Here is a 17,665-nt window from a genome sequence, read left to right as displayed (position 1 = left end):
TACTTTGAGAGACTCTTACCTCGGCTGGGCACCTTATTTCTACTGAATGTGGCAGCTGGCTGGTGTCCGTAGGGATGGATCCCCAGCTCCCGGGCCTGACTCACAGTTCCCAGCAAAGACTCAGGGTCCCCAGGCCCACCGGTACTCAAGAGCAGAGGGCTGTTGTGGCAAGCTTTGGTCAGTGTGCTTGGGCTCTTGTCTGGGAAGCCCGCCTTAGCTCCCTCACACAAACAGTCCTCTTCCATGCTTTCCGAGTGCATTAGTGGCGGCTGATGGGCATACCCATGAGTGGGGGTGGGCGAGGGACCCTGTGAGATACATTCTTGTGCCCTGATCTGTAGGAGATGCTGAGGGCTGGCGTGGTGGTGGTGGTACGAGTCAGCATTTTGATAAGATAAAGCCTGGCGCTCTGTCATACTCTGTCCCCCGAGGCCAGGAGCTAGGCTCCCAGCATCCCCTTGGTTCATGTGCCTGAACAATTCATGGTATTCTTGCTGCTGCTGCTGCTGCTGTTGCTGCTGCTGTTGCTGCTGCTGCTGCTGCTGTCGCTGCTGTTGCTGCCTTTTAAGGAGCTGTGCAAACTCTGCTGGAGGCAGCCGAATGTCCGAGTGGCCGGTCAGCGAATGCCGGGGAGAGAGCAGTCCTTGAAGGATGTGGGGAACCTGCTGGTGTCTGGTGTAGTCTGGCGGTGTAGGGGAGAGCAGGGCCTGCTGTAGTGCTGACGTGGTATAGTGTGGTGGTTGCTGATGTGCACTGGGAGGGAAAGGGGGGAACTGGTCAAGTGGAGCGACTTTCAGGGCTTGAGCTGGAGGAAACCCCACTGCTGTTGGAGGGCTGTAGCTGCTGGGGGACCCCCGGGACTGGTCCGAAAACAGATGGGGGTGTAAATGCGCCTGGTCGTAGTTAGCAGGAGAGAACCGATTCACGTTCAAGCTGCAGACACAAAAGGGTGTGAGTACCAGGCATTTGAGTAATAACTACTCAGCTTCCCTGGGGATAGTCTCTAGCCTTCATTAGCACAAAGCTCCCACGGTACAGACCTGTGCTGGGCCAGGGAGGGTTGTGCAGTCACTGCCATTTGTCCCCTTCTTTGCTCATCCAAGTCTCTTTGAAGAGACTATGGTACTGGGCATGTAAGTAGCAGTCTTGAAAGCAACAATTTGGCCTTGGTTTGTTTCTTGAATAGGGTCTCATGCAGCCCAGGCTAGCCTCTAACTTGCCATGTAGCTGAGGAGGACCTTCAACTCCTGATCCTCCTGCCTCTACCTCTAGAGCACTGGGGTTCTGGGTATGGGCTGGCACACCTGATTTTCATGGTGTTGGGACTAAAACCAAGGCTTGGTGTGTGCCAACCTAGCACTCTACCTGCAGAGATATACCTCAGTCTTATCTAGCCTTTCTTACAAAATAACCTGAGCGTTTAGAGCAGCAGTTTCCCAGAGAACAACAGAGAAGGAAAGACCCTGGACTAAGAACGAAGGGGAACTGACCCCTTCCTACATTCCTCTAACAGACCTTCCCTTCCTTGCAGGCCATCAGGAAGGCACGCTGCCATTTTTCTCCTGTCCACTAACAGTTCACAAGCTCATCCCAAACCCACCATGCTGCTTTTACAAAGGGTGACACACGAGCACAGGCTCCTCACACTTGTTCCTTCTCACTCACTCGAGGGCTTCTTCCTCTCCAGATCCCCTACACAGGGGCTGGGCAACACCAAGGAGCTTACCTGTGGGCCTCTGCGCTGTCAGCACTCAGCTGCTTGGACAAGGGCCGGTGCCCATAGCTGAAGGGAGCCATTAGGTTGTTCCGGTGCTGCATCTGAATCTGACTGGCACTGGGGCTGATGGCGATACCCCGCCCTCCAGAGCCTGCAGCTGTCCCTGCCATGTTGCTGAGCATGTCAACTGGCTCCTGTAGCTGAATAGTCACCGGCTGGGACTGGCTAGGCTGCTGTATGCCCAAGCAGGTTAGTGCCACATTGGGAGGTGGGGAACAGTTCTCAGGCTGCTGCTGAAAGATTGCACCATGGGAGGGTAAGCCTTGAAACTGGGAGGGAGATGTAGCACCTGTAGAGAAGGGGACAGCAGGGTGTCCAGGTTACCTGCCAGGTAGAAGTAAGGGAGCCCACAGCAGACAGCATCTAGAACTACCTTCTTAAACCTCACTATATAAGACAATACCAAGAACTAGCAGGAAAGTGACCTCACTCACCGGCTCCTATCTGTAGAACTATGATTCAGTAGGTCAAGTGGATTCTCCACGAATTTGTATTTTCAACTAATTCCCCTAAGATCTGGTCTACAGCTGGATTTTGAGTAGCAGAGGTGTGTGCAATGCTTCCCAAATGTGAACACACACGAATGACCCTGAACAGTGGTTAAATTGTACGTTCTGATCTGCCAGTTCTGGAACAGAACCCAAGATCCAACTCTGATTCAAGGACTCCACCTTGAATAGAAGAACCTAGAGGCAATTCCAATGCTTTTCCAGAATGCCAAGGAGACTGACAAGGAACTGCTGTGTGCTAGTCTCTGAAGAATCACACTCATCAGACTTCATACACAGTAGGAGGACTGAAGAGGGTTTTAGTAGCTATATTAATAATGGTTAACCTGTATTAAGGACTTTTATATTGGTGACTGCCCCCAGTGATTTACATATATTTATTTATTTATTTATTTATTTATTTATTTATTTATTTATTTATTTTTATTTATTTATTTTTTTTGGTTTTTCGAGACAGGGTTTCTCTGTGTAGCTTTGCGCCTTTCCTGGGACTCACTTGGTAGCCCAGGCTGGCCTCGAACTCACAGAGATCCGCCTGGCTCTGCCTCCCGAGTGCTGGGATTAAAGGCGTGCGCCACTACCGCCCGGCCTACATATATTTATTAAGTATTGCTATTATTACAGTTGTTCCTGAGAAAGCACAGGTACACAGAAGTTAAGGAATTTACCCAAGATTTCACAACCAAGAAACACAATAAAAACCCAGCAAATCAAAGCAAAAGACCAAATCTTTTCCTGCATGGCACATAATGGACCTATCTTCCTGGCCGCCTCCACTCACCGTGAGACGAGATCATGGCACTGCTGACGGGTGGAGGGCTATTACTTGGCTGCCTGAAGAGATGGTTGTTGGGGTGGTTGGGGGGTGGGCTTGAGGGCTGAATCCTTAACCTTAAAAAATGACAGAATAGATATATAAGCCTCCTGAGGTGACAGAGCCATCCGGAGTTAACATTTAGTCATATGATACACACAAATAGACATCTTTTAGTTTGCGGAAGCCAACCATGGTAGCAGGCTACCACAAGTATGCTCACATCTCATTCCACCCGTCTTCTGTGCCACAAAGGCAGTACCCACTGGCCTGGCCTGCCATGGACATTAGCTTACTCTGTGCATGCGGCTAAGGAAATAGCCAGGATTTTAGGAAGCCCCTTTGACTCTAAATCCACGGTCCTGTTTTCCCAGAAAACCCTCCCAAAGTGAATGCTCAAGTCGGTCAGTTTTTCCCACGACTCCACCCAGGGCGCCATGCTGGCCAGCCAATGACTTAGGATGTGTAGCAGTGGTTCATTTACCTCTGGAGCTGGTGGGGTGAGGAGGGCTGGCTGATTTTCACATGCAGCCTGAAGAGGTGGGGAAGGCTGAGGAGGACAAATGGAGTCCTAAAACACAAGAGGGGGCGGGGGGAGGAAAACTATCAGGAGTTGCAAAGTTCACCGGAGCTGTTCTTGGGAAGGGAAGACACAGAGGGCACATCTGTGACTCTGACATTTGCTCCTGTGCTTTATCAAAGGGCTGAGTTGCCTTTACTCAACATGTCCCTCATAAACATAACTCACACTCCACTTTGCCCTGAGCCCTGTTCACAATGCACAGGCTAATGAGCCCGAAAGCCAACTCCAAACTCAAAGAGTGAGTGAGGGCCTACTTGAATTTGCTGCTGGAGAATCTGATGGTGCTGCTCCTGCTGGTACAGCATATGCTGCTGCTGGGTCTTCTCCAGGGTTCTCTCATCAATCTGTCCCCCATACATCTTCTGCAGCTGCTCACACTCCTGAAGGGAAAGCAGTGGGTAAGGATGAGGCACAGCCAGGCTCACCTCATGCAGTGATCTCAGCAGAGGCAGATCTGCCCCAAGGTCTCATGGGCAACTGAGCCACAGAAGAGCAGTGTCCTTTGTGGGCTTGGACAGGGATCCTCACACTCTGCTCTATGGGCGTGAGTGGGACACACCAAGGGCACACTGTGCACGAGTGGGTGGACAGTGTGGAATCACATACAAATACAAAGCACACGCCACTTTAAGCTCTCAGTCTTTCAGAGCAGCCTGGAAACAGGTTTCCTTCCTCTGGGAGCCACACCAGCTGGAGATTACGCTTGGTGTTAACAAGGTCCAGCAGCAGGGTCCACTAGGACCTAGTGCCCTGTGTGGCAAGGGGAATTCCAAGATTGCTTAGACGTGCCCTCTCTGTTGCTTCCCAGTGGAACCAAAACCAGAAATGTCTTTCCAATGAACTGCAGAGACTGTGGAAAAATTTGAGTCTCATTATGAGGGAAGCAAGTCTGACCCTGGGGAGGGCAGTATACGAGGGACGTACGTGCATTGGAAAGCTACACTGTTTTAAGGGACAACACTTCAGTGCTGCTGACACGAAGGGCGTACAGAGAGTTACTGCCCCGGTCCTGGACACTGCCCCGTTACCTTTGTTCCTCCATAGGTTACCTGCTGTAACTGTTTGATGCTGCTGTTGGTCCCCATTTTTTCCAGGTGAGCTTTGAAGGCCTGGATGCTCGCAGCCCCATCTGAGAACCGGCGCACAGGAGAGAAACGCTCCGTAGGGAGGTGCAGGGTGTTGGAGTCCTTGTAGGTGGAGCTGAATATATGGGAAGAGGTGGTCAGCAGCTAGGACTCAGGGGGCTGTGATCAATCACACAAGGACCACTGTTCCAGATGAATTCCGGGACAGTGGGCTACATGAGGAGCCCCGCACGCGGCACTCTCATGGCATTTCCTGAGGTGGCTGTTCCCCTTCAGAGGACTATAGGCACTCATTTCCTACCTCTACTTACCTTAGGTCAGTCTACTTCCCAGGCCTGGTGAGGTCCTGGGGTCAATTATATCTGGTTCTTATAAACATACTAGAGCAGGGTGCAATTCATCAGTCTAGCCAGGGTTGGCTGTACTAGAGCTCTGGGTTTTATAGTCATTCATTTATTTTCTATTATAGTTATATTTTGGGGGGGCCTTATTTTGTGCAAGCTAGGGTTTTAAAAACCAGATCTCTATCTGATATCTTCAGAAACTTAGAATTCACCATCTGATCTGGAGTTTCCTCCAGCAGTAACCTATGTATGGCTAGAATGAATCAAAGTCAGTTCTGAGGTCAAAGGTCTGGCCTGGAACTCACAGTTCTGTTCCAGAAAGGGGAGGGTGGAGGCTGGGGTGGGGGAAGATAGGGACTTCTGATCCCAGGATAGAGACAGCACATTCCTCAGGAATGTGGGCCTCAAGATCCTGCACGTACCTTGTGGACACACACAGAGACTTGCTACTGTGATAAGCCCTCACACAGCAGCACCTGCCCAACCTCCTTCTGACACAGGGGTCCCCCCACTGCGCAACCAGAGCACAGCCAATATCTTATGGGGAGAAAGAAGAGCCATTGATTAGGAGCCCAAAGACAGCACCAGGCTGGCTAACACGGATGCTTGTTGCCTAATCAGAAAGAGATGTTTAGATGTTTATGAGCTGAGCTAAGCAGGTTAAAGACTGCAGAGGCAGCGTCCCCACAGCTGATGGAAAGGGTCAGGGTGGCAGGTCTAGGGCAGAGATGACATTACACTGAGCTACGGGTGAGGTGACTGGTCACCTCGCCAGGTCAGACTGAAGCAGAGCCAAAGCCAAGGAAGCAGGTGAACAAGCAAGTTCAAATATAGCGCAGAAGGGAAGGGCTGAGGAGAAAGGATGACGCGGCCGCGATGCCAAGAGGGCTCTGACGACAGGCAAAAGCCCTCGTGCTCTCTTTACTGATGGCACTTCTGCTCCGGACTTCACCAAAGCGGTAAGCAGTAGTGAGCATGAGTAGTGAAATGAGCATGGACACCTACTTGTTTTAGTAACATAAAAGACAAATTAATCAGGGGTGGGGGGTGGGTATCACAATCCAGAAACAGCACTCAGGAAGGTGGCTTTCAGAAGCTTGTTCTGTCTGTCCTTCAGACCCTCTGAATTAAAGAAAGCACAGGTATTATTTCTCCTAAAATTCAACTCCTATACTTTCAGTGTCTTCAGGCAATGGACAGGCTTCTGTCGCCAAGAGCTGTTCTTCAAGCAGTCTTTCTGCACAAAATCGTCCTTTCCCATTACAGCAGGGACATTCCAGGCTCCAGGTGTGGCACGGCTTTCTGGAAACTCAGGCTGTGAAGAGACTGGCCCCGGATCATCCTGGCACAGTAACTTCAGGGGAGCGGTTCCAAGGGACCCGCCCACTGCAGAGTCATGGGCAGTGTCAAGCACGCTTGACTTTATTTTCAACAGCCAACCACGTTCCCTGAGGACAACCTCACATAGGCTGCTATTTCCACTCTACCCTTCAAACAGAGACGCAGCCCCCAACTGAACAGACTCTGTCTTGTGTAACTTTTAAATCACACACTTCCAGGGGTGAAAATGTTGACCAGCCCCTCTTCTGTCTCCATGGTGGACTTCACCTAGTATAACACAAAGAATAGATATATATTCTGTTCTTTTTATCATTTTCCAGAAAATGAGAGTATTTCAGTGACACAGACAGGCCACATATCATGTATTTTATGGCCTTGGAATGCTTCTCTTTACCCCTGAACTAACTTTAATCTCTTCTGTATATGTATAGTGACCCCACCAAGACATGCTTGGTTTACACAAGTGTCCCATGGTATACAATATACCATTCAAACATTCACTGGTTTTCAACTCTGAGTGCCTTGGCCCCAGAAATCCATGTCACACTACCAAGAACGCACACATGGGAACAGACAGGAGATTGCAGGAAGCCAGGCTCTGGCAGTGATGGCAGTCAGAACGCTCATCACATGGATGCACCGGCAGGCTGCTGTGATCTTCTTTTAAGAACATGTCAATAGAACGGAGGGGCTGTGAGGGAGGCTGGCTGGAGAGTGCTGATCACAGTGTTTTCCTGAGGAGCACGGAGAATTAAAGCTAGATACTCAAAGGATAAAACCTACACAACAGGCCTGGGAGGGCTTACAAATCAAATATCAGACCAGAAGACAAGGTGAGGAGCCAAGAAGCATCTTTATGACAAGTGCAAGAGCAGAGTCCTCAGTTATGAGCTGCCGGGGGCGGGATCAGCTCACTAGCCAACACGCACTGAGGAGCTGTCTATGGTGACTGACATGCAGTTCCCAGGGGGTTTCCATCTGAGGGACTGTGCCATCACAGTCATACGTGAGGACCTTCATTCCTTTTGCTCCTAACAGGACTTTTTCTTTCTTTTTTTTTTTTGGTTTTTCGAGACAGGGTTTCTCTGTGTAGCTTTGCGCCTTTTCCTGGAACTCACTTGGTAGCCCAGGCTGGCCTCGAACTCACAGAGATCCACCTGGCTCTGCCTCCCGAGTGCTGGGATTAAAGGCGTGCGCCACCACCGCCCGGCTGACTTTTTCTTTCTAAACTGTTCCTGGTCATTTAGAGAGGTTCGTTTTCATTCTTCCAGAGTGCCAACGTGGCACTAATTATGTTCCTGTCTGCTCAGAGGTCACCTGCTCTTGCTAATTCCCTGATGCCCAGTGAGGGAGAGGCACAATGAGAGCCACTGTACGGAGCTGATCAGTGTGACTAGTCACAAGCATTCCTTCCTATTGGCACACAAATAGTCCTAAATTTCCTCAGAACCCAACTGTTTACAACCGTCCCAGAAGGGAGACTGCATTCCACTACCCCCACAAGAAGACTGGAAGGAAGAGACCACGCGGCGGCTGCTGACTTAGAAGTGTGGCCTATGAGCAGGAGGACAGCATCAGAATTGACATGGCTAAGACTGTCAGTCACCAAGGGAGTCACGGAGAGTATCACCTCAGCTCTCTTGCTGCCAGGCTACCTTAGGTTTGGAAATGTTTCCCTGGTCAGGTCGGTGGAAGCTTGTTTCCTTTCTTCAAGGCAATGATCTAAATAAGAGGCCTAGTGAAGACCTTGCTGTCAGATTCTTCGAAAAATCACTTCCATTCATTAGGGATGCATCTCCCTCTACAGCCAGCCTGCTGCTCAGGGCTAACACCAAATGAAGTTCCCGTTCTTCCGAAGGTGAACTATTAGAGTCAGGTCTATGGATGTTGCTACAAAATCCTCAACTCTAGAGTTGCCTTCCAAGAGCACCACTCCCTCGAAGGCCTAGAGGAATCAGCTGCAGATGATAAACAGAGCTGCAAGGAAACAGGATGGAAGGACCTTCCATTGCTCCAGAATCCGAGAGAAAACGTTTGCCCTGTGCCTTGCTTAGTGCTGGGAGCTGAGAAGATGTGAGTTTGGGATGGCAGGTGGCTTCTAGTTAAAGCCAGTCACCATGACCTGGAGACTAGTCATAAGGGTGCTGGACCAATGAGCCTCAAGGAAGCTCACACTGCCATGTGGCTACTCACCGATGCTGGTCAGGTACCAGGTGAGGAGGCCAGACCCGGGAACGGAAAGACTGTTGTCCTAGCTGCCGTTGTAGGTCCGGAGGGATCTCAGCCGTCGGGCTGGTCATGGCCAGTGTGTGTCTTTTGGACCTATTTGCCAAGTACCTGCAACAAGCAGGGAGGACATTTCATAGTAAAAAGACGAGAATGTTCCTGCACAAGAAGCAACAGGAGTTAGTCTGAAGCCCTCTGTGGACAGTGCGGGGTGCCAGAAGGCTCCATGGCAAGCGGCCCCAGACGGGATGGAGATAGAGCATGTCTAACCGGACAACAGAAGTCTGCTTACCACTGAGTGGGTGCTGAGCTTGAGAGTAGACATTTAAGAGAAGAAGGGTGTATCTAGCTTACAAAGGCAATAGGATCAATTTCCTTACTCCATTCCATTTAATGGAAGTTTTTGTTTTTTTACATATTAATTTTTCTCCAAATTTCCAAACTACAAGTAAGAGGAAATGAACCCAAGCCCTGTTTCAAGGGAGGTATTCAGAAAGAGTCAACTACGTCTCTTGGTGTCAGAGGCCTCAGGCTTTGTGCTGTCCTTACTACATGCCAAAGAAAATAGACTTATTTGAGGACAAGTGAGTTCTTCCCTCAGCTCCTGTGACCAGAACTCAATCAATGGAGAAGAAAAACTGATGTGGACCCCAGAAGACTAACTTAAGAGGGTAAAGAAATAAAACCACGTGAGATATTCAGAGCTATTTTCAGGAGGTAAAGAAGCAAGGTAAGGAAACGGAAGAGTTAGGCGCCCAAGAGGCAGCCTCAATGATGCCTTTTACTCTAAAGAGCTTGCAGACCTACACGGGTCAGCACCGTACAAGATCCAGGCCCTGCATCTAGTCCAGCTTCCTCAGCTCTTCTGCTTGTCTTGGGTACCCCTAAGAGAAGCATGACTCCCTTCCGCCCCATCGAAATGATGGACATCCTAGCCTCTCAGTGCTGGTCTGAAGAGAAGGTGGGGACAGAGGAAGTGAGGCCCAAGACAAAGAAGGTGAAACAGGGCTGCATCTTCTCAAGGAGGGAAGGCAGGACTCAGCACGATCCCACTTTCTCGTTTCCTCACGGCCCCAGCAGGGCTTTCGTCAGCAAACCACACGAACAAGAGCATCAGAGTGAGGCGGACTCACCACCATTTTTCTTCTATTGGCTAGGCTGTGGCGGGGGCTGGCAATCCCTGTTCACTAGGGTGATTTGATTTTTTTCCTTTTCTTTTCTGCACAAGACCAGCTTCTTTGAACAGGAGCTCTTATATAGACCTCCTGAGCGTAGGAAGAGTCCTGGACAACAACCGTAAGGCTCTTGGTTTATTCCTGACTACATTGCCTATGTAAGCTAAAAGGCGTTATCAGACTGTAATTCGTTGTATGCAAACTTTCTAGAGAAAGCCACCAGTGGTTAATGTCCATTAAAAACACCCAAAGTTTCCCCAAGAGCCCACAAAAACCATTTTATTTCAACTTCCCTCAAGGGAAAACATATAATCTTGAAGAACACCTGCATTTCTGGGAAAATACATGCTAGATTCTGGTGAAAACCCTTCCCCAGAAAATAAGAAAGACAACTCCACAGGGGGGCATGCATGGAGCTGAAGACCACAGCTACGGGGACTGAGGTCAACGGACAGCATGGCATGCCTGATGGTCACTGCTGTTCTCTGGGCATTAGGCATCTCTCAACAAGGTTCTACAAACAATGGATATTTACATCTGTCTCTGGCCCACATCCCACCCCACCCCACCCCATTTTTTTTTCCTTTTTCAATATCTCTTTGTTGGTACAAGGGAGTAGAAGAAGCACACAGCAAACAGTACAGGAGGTATCCATTCATTCTCCTGGGAAGGAGGAGTCCATGCCAGAGGTCCATGGCCAGACTAGCTAGGATCACTGCCATCGCAATCTCCAATTCCTTTTCAGGAAACAGTTCATGGCAGGTAGGAGCAGGCTCTATGCCTTCTGAACACTATCAGAGTTGCAATATGAAGGCAGGGGACAAGGAAGGAAGGAGGGAGGAGGGAAAATGTTCTTAAGGTTATTGCTGTCACTTAAGGGGCTTCCAATGGCGCTTATAGAAATGAGATTTTCTGGGCAGTCTTCTGTTACTTCCGTGTGGGGAGGAACATGCCATCTGGCTTGAGCAAAGAGACCACACAAGTGTTGGAGCTGCACTGCGCCACCTCCGTGGGCAGAGGTGACCTTTCGCTGGTTGCAGGGGGAGCCTGCCCAAGGACGTTCTGCAAGCACTGCCAGATGCCACATTACCTCTGCACAGCTTCCTGATCTGGCTCCCCATCCGAGCTCTCCTCATCCACGGGGGTAACTGCTGGCACTGCCTGCAGAGACAGGAAGGAAAGGCTCAGGGTGGCAGCTTACTCTGTGATGCCTTGAACTCTGACAACTGGACTGAGGCCAAGAGTCTTGTTAATGTTCTTATTTCAAAGACTTTTCTAGACCCCACGGGTTAGAGGGAACTTTCATACATCTTGTTTTCCAGTTCCATATTGCTCAGGAGTAACAAATTTGGATTTCTTCCCTTATCATATCCGTTTGTTAATCTACTACTTGGATGCCTACTATAAGATAAACTGTGAATTTATAGCTACAGTCTTTGCCTTTGTTTTATAGAGACAAGTGAACAGACTTGAAAGAATAAGAGCATGGTTAAGCTCACTCAAGTCCTCTTTGGGGTGCTTGGGAATTAAAGAAGGTGCTTTGGAAGAAGTAACACCTGACCTGGGACCTGAGGAGTTTACAAGGGCTAGGAGCCAGGCAAAGAGCAAAAGGGTCATAGGCTGAGAGAAGTGTCCAGGGACCTGCAACACACAGAAAACTGCCTACCTAAAGGGCCGAGGAACTGACCGTGGCTTCACATTAATGTCAGTCCCAGAGTTCGGATGTCTGAACTCCAGGAAAGCATCACAGTGTTTGAAAGTACATTGTCACATAACGTGTAATCAAAGAGTTGTAATCAATGCTTTAAAAATACTCATTACCCTCCAAAACAAAAATGAATTAAGAAGCACCATCCATGCATATCACTGGGGCTGCTGGCTCCTCTGCATGAAGACAGGAATGCTGTGAACCCTTAAAGAATGTTCGTGGCCCAGTGGCACATATAAGCATCCTCCACACCTCAAGTACTACATCAGAAATTACTTAATGACCAGACGGGGCATTTTAAAAACACTGCATTGTGGGGCTGGATAGATGGCTCAGTGGTTAAGAGCACAAACTGTCTTGCAGAGGACCTGAGTTTGGTTCCCTGCACCCACACTGGGCAGCTCACTACAACTTGTAACTCAAACTCCAAAGGCTCCTACACCTCTGACCTCTGAGACCCCCCCTCCCCCTTTAATTAGAAATAAATGTTTTCTTAAAAACTGGGTTAATTATAAAACAAAACAAAAACTTTTTAATCTTTTTATTTAATTTTTATTTTATGTGTATGGGTGTTTTGCCTGTATGTATGTCTATGTGCCACATGTGTGCCTGGTGCCCACAGAGGACAGAAGAGGACACCAGATCCCTGGGACTGAAGTTACAGGCAATTATGAGTCATCATGTGGGTACTGGGAATCGAAGCCAGGCTTTCTGCAAGAGCAGCCAGTGCTCTTAACCACTGAGCCATTTCCCCAGCCCCCAACAAAAACTTTGTGAAAGAACTCCAATATTTGAATTTTTCCATCTTTTACTTTAGTTCTAAGGGCGGAGTAAACAGCTGGACAGAAGTGGCTATAGCCGAGGCCTTGAATACCATACAAATTCATTTGGGGATGGGCAGTGGTGAATCACTACAGGATTTTAAGCAGGGGTACAGTGTTACAGGATCTGTGTTTGGAAAACTGAGGTCTCTTCGGTTGCAGGGTGGAAAAGGCAATCAGTGGAAACCAGGAAGGCAGCCAGGTACCATCTGGGAGTCTACTGTGTTAATCCAGGTGACTGGTGACCATGACTTAAGGAATGGGAGGCAGAGATGGAGAGATGTAAGCTATTTAATTCATAGACATTAGATAATTGATAGCAGGAATAATAAAACTTGTATAAAGATTAAAAAAAATCCATGTTCCAACTTGTGGAATCACCAGGTTGTGACTGCTCACTGCTCACTGTAGGGAAGACAAGTGTCACTGAGTGAAGACAAGCTTTGGAACCGCTGCACTCAGACTGTGAGTACTTGTGAAGTGGCCACTAAACCTCTGGTGGAGGCAATCCCACATGCACATGTGTAGATCTCGGAAGAACACGCTGGGGGGAGAACCAGATGGCAGGTGGAATCATGGGAGTGGACAGGCTCATCCAAAGAGAAGACAGGAATGGGAAAGGGGCCTCAGGTCTGCCAACTCTGGGCAGAAAGGAAACCTGAAAGGAAACTGGAGGGCAGAAGGAAAATCCAGGGTGGTGTTACAAGAGCCAAAAAAAAAAAAAAAAAAAAAAAAGAAAGAAAAAGAAAGAAAAAAGGATTACCAAGAAGGGGGAAGAAAAGGTCACCAATGACTAACAAAGTTGGGACATCCAAAAAGGTAAAGATTAAAAATGCCCACTGGATTTATCAACAAGAGCTTGGCAACAACAACGCCAGTGGACAGAGAAGTCACCCCACTTCCCACAATATTGATCCTGATCCCTCCTAACCAATACTGACCTTGCCCATCGAAAGGCTCTGCTGCCGAAGAGCCACGTCATTCACTTTGGCATTTAATCCCACATGCCTTTTTTTTTTTAAGGTTGTGTCTTAGCCCTGGTTAGCCTGGGACTCACTATGTACACCGGGTTGGCTTCAAACTTGCAGTGACCCTCCCGCGCCTGCCTCTCAAGGGCTGGGTTTCCACAGCTTTGCACACTGTTTTACTACTCAGACGCATCGTACGGGCTAGACTTGTCTTTGATAATCAGCCACAGTCTGCCAACGGCCCTGCTGCAGAACTGCTAGTGAGAGTGTGGCCCATGGGCTCACACAGTGCTCTGGGACCAAACCCATCATAAGGAGAGCCCAAAGACCCAGAGTGAGCTTCTGCGTGCGTGCGTTCATGACAAATTAGTGGAGTGTTTTACAAAAGAATTGATCCACGATGGATCAAAGGAGGACAAAAGTCACCAACTACTGTGATTTTATGCAGTACTGCCCTGAACAGCTCACAAGGACCACGCAATTCATCCTATTCAATCTGATGGAACTATAACAGAAAGATCATCAGAAATAAACAGAAACCAATGTGTCAGGTAAGCCTTTGTATGTCGTCATCATCACTCAACCGCGAAGTTAAGAGCCATGATGCAATCACATCGGCACTGAGGTTGTGCCAAAAATGTTAGGTGGTGGCACTCAAAGGAGCGATGGGGAGATGGGCATTTTGAAAACTCACCTAAAAAGGGATTAATTCCAGGGGTTGGTGAGAGGCTGGGCGGGGAAGCACTTGTTGTGCAAGCCTGGAGACCGAGGTTTGATCCCTGACCCCATGTGAAGGCAGAAGAGGAGAACTGACTCCCAAAAGTTGTCCTGAGACCTCCATGAGTTCACTGTAGCCTGTGCATGCCCCCTGCCAACTAATCTTTGTAAGATAGAACTTAAAAAGCAATTCATTCCAGAGAGCACTGCCCACTTAAACTGCCTTCTGCTGGGGAAAGTCCTCTGAGCTGTCTTTATGGGGACCACTGGAGAAGAGGAGGTAAGTCAGCAGAACACACAGAACACTGTACGGGAGAGAGGAAATTCAGGTATTTCAGTCGAGTCCAGCCTTGGCTCACAGCCTTCTTATGAAAAGCCTCTGAGACAGTCAGGCTCTATTGCTACTCACTGGTGTCATGGTGACAAGTGGGGAGGGTCCCCGTGGGCGCTTCAGCAGCTGTTGGGCGTGCAATTGGATGTTGGCTCCTCCGTCTGATGCTCTCCGGCCAAGGGGCCCCATTCCATTCAGTAGCTGTAGTGCAGGCGGCTGTAACAAAGACTGCTCCTGCCAAGAGAACAGGCAGGATCCAGTGGTGAGATAGTAAAATATGGGAGCAAACAGCACCCCGTCTTCTACTACAGTTAGAGCGTCTGCCGATGGTGCAAGGAGCTGAGGAAATCTCCCATCGCCAGAGCCTTTCAAAAGGGAACTCCCCCTCGCTAAGGAAACCCTCCGATACTAGGGACAGTCCTTTTAAAGCCTCCCAAGGGAAGATCAAGTTTGTTTCCTGTGGGCAGGCCTTCTCCACAGCCAAGTACCTTGTACTCAAGCTGCCCAGTCGGCTGCAGACTCTGCATGGGCAACAGGTTGTGCATGAAGTTCATATTAGGGGCCACCTGCAGGAACGGAGCCTGTGGGTTCACTCCAGGAAAGCCAGGCAGGAGCTTCTGCAGATCGTCCATGACTTCCGTGCTGACAGGGAACAAGAAGGGAGAGTGTGGTTACTCAAGTATTTAAGCCTCTGAAGTGATGCCACTACTATAGCCAACACGGTTATTTTGTCTGTCTGTCTGTCTATCTATCTAACTTTTTTTTTCTCTGTGTAATCCTGACTGTACTGGAACTCACCCTGTAGACCAGACTAGCCTTGAACTCACAGAGATCCACCTGCCTCTGTCTGCAGAGTGCTGGGATTAAAGGCATGCGCCACCACCACCCAGCCTTTTTTTTTTTTTTTTTTTTTTTTCCTTTTTGGTTTTTCAAGACAGGGTTTCTCTGTGTAGCTTTGTACCTTTCTTGGAGCTCACTCTGTAGCCCAGGCTGGCCTCGAACTCACAGAGATCTGCCTGCCCCTGCCTCCCGAGTGCTGGGATTAAAGGTGTGCTCAACTACCGCCCAGCTCCAGCCTTTTTTTTATCTTTTCCTATGTGTATATATGTGTATGCATATAAAGTCTACGTGTGTGTACAACAGTAAACATGTGTGCATGCTCATGAGTATGGAAGCCAAAGGTGGGTTGTCTTCCTCTACCATGCTCCACTTCTTTGTTTATTTTAAAGACAGGGTCTCTCACTGAACCTGGAGCTCACTGACTTGCTAGTCAGGCTGGCCAGGAGCTCCGTGGATCTGCTTGTTGTCACCTACAGAGCTGAAGTTACAATGGAGGCTGAACAGCTGGCTGTTCCATAGGCGCTGGGGATCTGAACCCAGGTCTTTATGCTTGCATGGCAAGCATGCTCCCTACTACCCACTGGGAAAGTAAAGTTCCCCACTTGACTTTTCTCCTAAATTTCTATTTCTAAGATCCTAAAGCCAAGCGGATGTCTGCTGTGTGAAAATTCACTGTCCCTTCACTCCGAGTTACTGGGGATTGCTACTCTTCATTGATCCTCTCAAAAACTGAAGGAGGAGGAGACACTGGCACAACTCCAGCCCAGGCTTTTAAAGCCTGGAGGCGAACAGCAAGTTTCTAGAGAGCGCAGGCCATCCGCTAAGACAATGGCTGCCTGAAGTAGCAACTGATTCACCAGGGAAAGAATGCAATTACTACTGTCAGCACTGACAGGGCAGATAAGTACTGGATGTTCGGGGCTGTCATGCCCAGCAGCCTTTAAATAAGAGATCTTTCCACTAATCACGACTCAGGACTCCACCCCTCTGTGGTGACACATTCTGTGGAACCAAAATGTTCCTTCTATTGCTTGTTTGATCGCAAGCCGAGAACAAGGAACATAAAAGAAGCACACCAGCAGGCATGGGCGTTGCTCCTGGAGATCCACTCTGAGGAGAGACATTTGTAAGGAAGCTAGCTCTGCCCTGAGCTGAACTCTCAAAAGAAGGCTGGCTACAACCTTCTCCTCCCTGCTCAGTGAAGAAAAAAGTCAGCAACAAGATGGGCAATTGTTCATGCTGACAGGGCTCAATTGCAGAGTAGAAATGGGATGAGTTAGTCCATTTCCCAACATGAGGGGCTCAGGGAACATTGTGACAGGAAGCCTTTGGGGAGCACTTTGGGAAACGTGTTTTGGGATTTTTGTTCCTTTTGGGAGCAGAGCAAGAGACTGAAACTTGGACCTTGCCTATGTCGGGAAAGTGCCTCTACTGATGAGCTATACACCCCACCACTGTTCACTTCACTTTTAACTGTCCACATACATAAATTATGCCATATCACTAGCTTCTCTTTGTAGGAGAGTCCAAATATAGACCATGAGGCAGACAACATCTCTAAAAGCTGTGAAAGTTGGCTGATTTGTTTATTTATTTACTTATTGAGATGGGGTCTCTACGTATGCTGGCTATTTTGGAACTTGATATATAGAGCAAGTTGGCCTCTAACTCAAGAGATCCTTCTGCCTCTGCCTCCTGAGTGCTGGGACTAAAGGCGTGTGCCACTCTCTTTGCTAAACTTGGCTGAATTTTAAGGAACACTTCTGGGTGACTTAGATCAGAAGAACTCCAGCATCATTGATAAATATTCTGTCATACTCTTCACCATGGCACGATGGCTGCTAAGAGCAACTAGATATAGGGAGACTTTAACGAGTCAAATCAGCTGTGGTCCACCATGGTCCCTGATGTGTTAAAAATGTGTCTTGGCCACTTATTTAAATCATGAAGTAGGAGAAGATGTGCCACAGGAGGCACTCAAAGCCAAATGGGACCTTTTTGCCTTAGTACTGGATAGGACGTTGACCAAGTACTTACCGTGGGTCAGCCACTCCCACGGTATGCCTCCTCATTGACAAATAACGGACCAAGGCTTCAGGAGAAGGCTCTTCACCCTCATCGCTGTCCAAGTTCAATGCGCCATCAGGCTGAGGTAGAGAGAAACACAACTGATCAGAAATAAGGAGCTAGAAATAAGAAGGAAGGAAAGGAATTGTGGCTATGGGGAAGTGGTTTCAACTGACAGGGATCAGACGTGGCTACTTGCCTCTATAATTTGGTTCTCTGGGTTGATCAGTTGAACTTGGGGCACACTAATGTTCATGGCAGTGCCTGTCTGCTCCGCCTGGAAAGCAGTACATGTGGATAAACAAAGACTTGAGACACTAGAAGAAATAACAGCTTTTCAAATTAGTCTCTCCCTTTGC

General features: G+C 48.6%; 1 protein-coding gene across 1 annotated transcript in view; it reads right to left on the bottom strand.

The window, feature by feature from the left end:
* Sik3 (SIK family kinase 3) overlaps nucleotides 1-17,665 on the bottom strand; it is a 223,569-nt gene that overhangs the window by 12,689 nt on the left and 193,215 nt on the right. The window contains 13 exon segments of the mRNA XM_052759044.1: nucleotides 20-933; nucleotides 1,727-2,066; nucleotides 3,068-3,177; nucleotides 3,585-3,598; nucleotides 3,600-3,671; nucleotides 3,938-4,063; nucleotides 4,733-4,883; nucleotides 8,647-8,790; nucleotides 10,945-11,015; nucleotides 14,478-14,633; nucleotides 14,888-15,041; nucleotides 17,277-17,386; nucleotides 17,506-17,583. Coding sequence (XP_052615004.1) covers nucleotides 20-933; nucleotides 1,727-2,066; nucleotides 3,068-3,177; nucleotides 3,585-3,598; nucleotides 3,600-3,671; nucleotides 3,938-4,063; nucleotides 4,733-4,883; nucleotides 8,647-8,790; nucleotides 10,945-11,015; nucleotides 14,478-14,633; nucleotides 14,888-15,041; nucleotides 17,277-17,386; nucleotides 17,506-17,583 — 2,440 coding nt within the window.

Source organism: Peromyscus californicus, unplaced genomic scaffold, assembly GCF_007827085.1.
Source record: "Peromyscus californicus insignis strain IS unplaced genomic scaffold, ASM782708v3 Scaffold_11__1_contigs__length_118956290, whole genome shotgun sequence".
NCBI lineage: Eukaryota > Metazoa > Chordata > Mammalia > Rodentia > Cricetidae > Peromyscus > Peromyscus californicus.
Note: the sequence above shows the minus strand (reverse complement) of the source record. Positions and strands in the feature narration are given on the sequence as shown.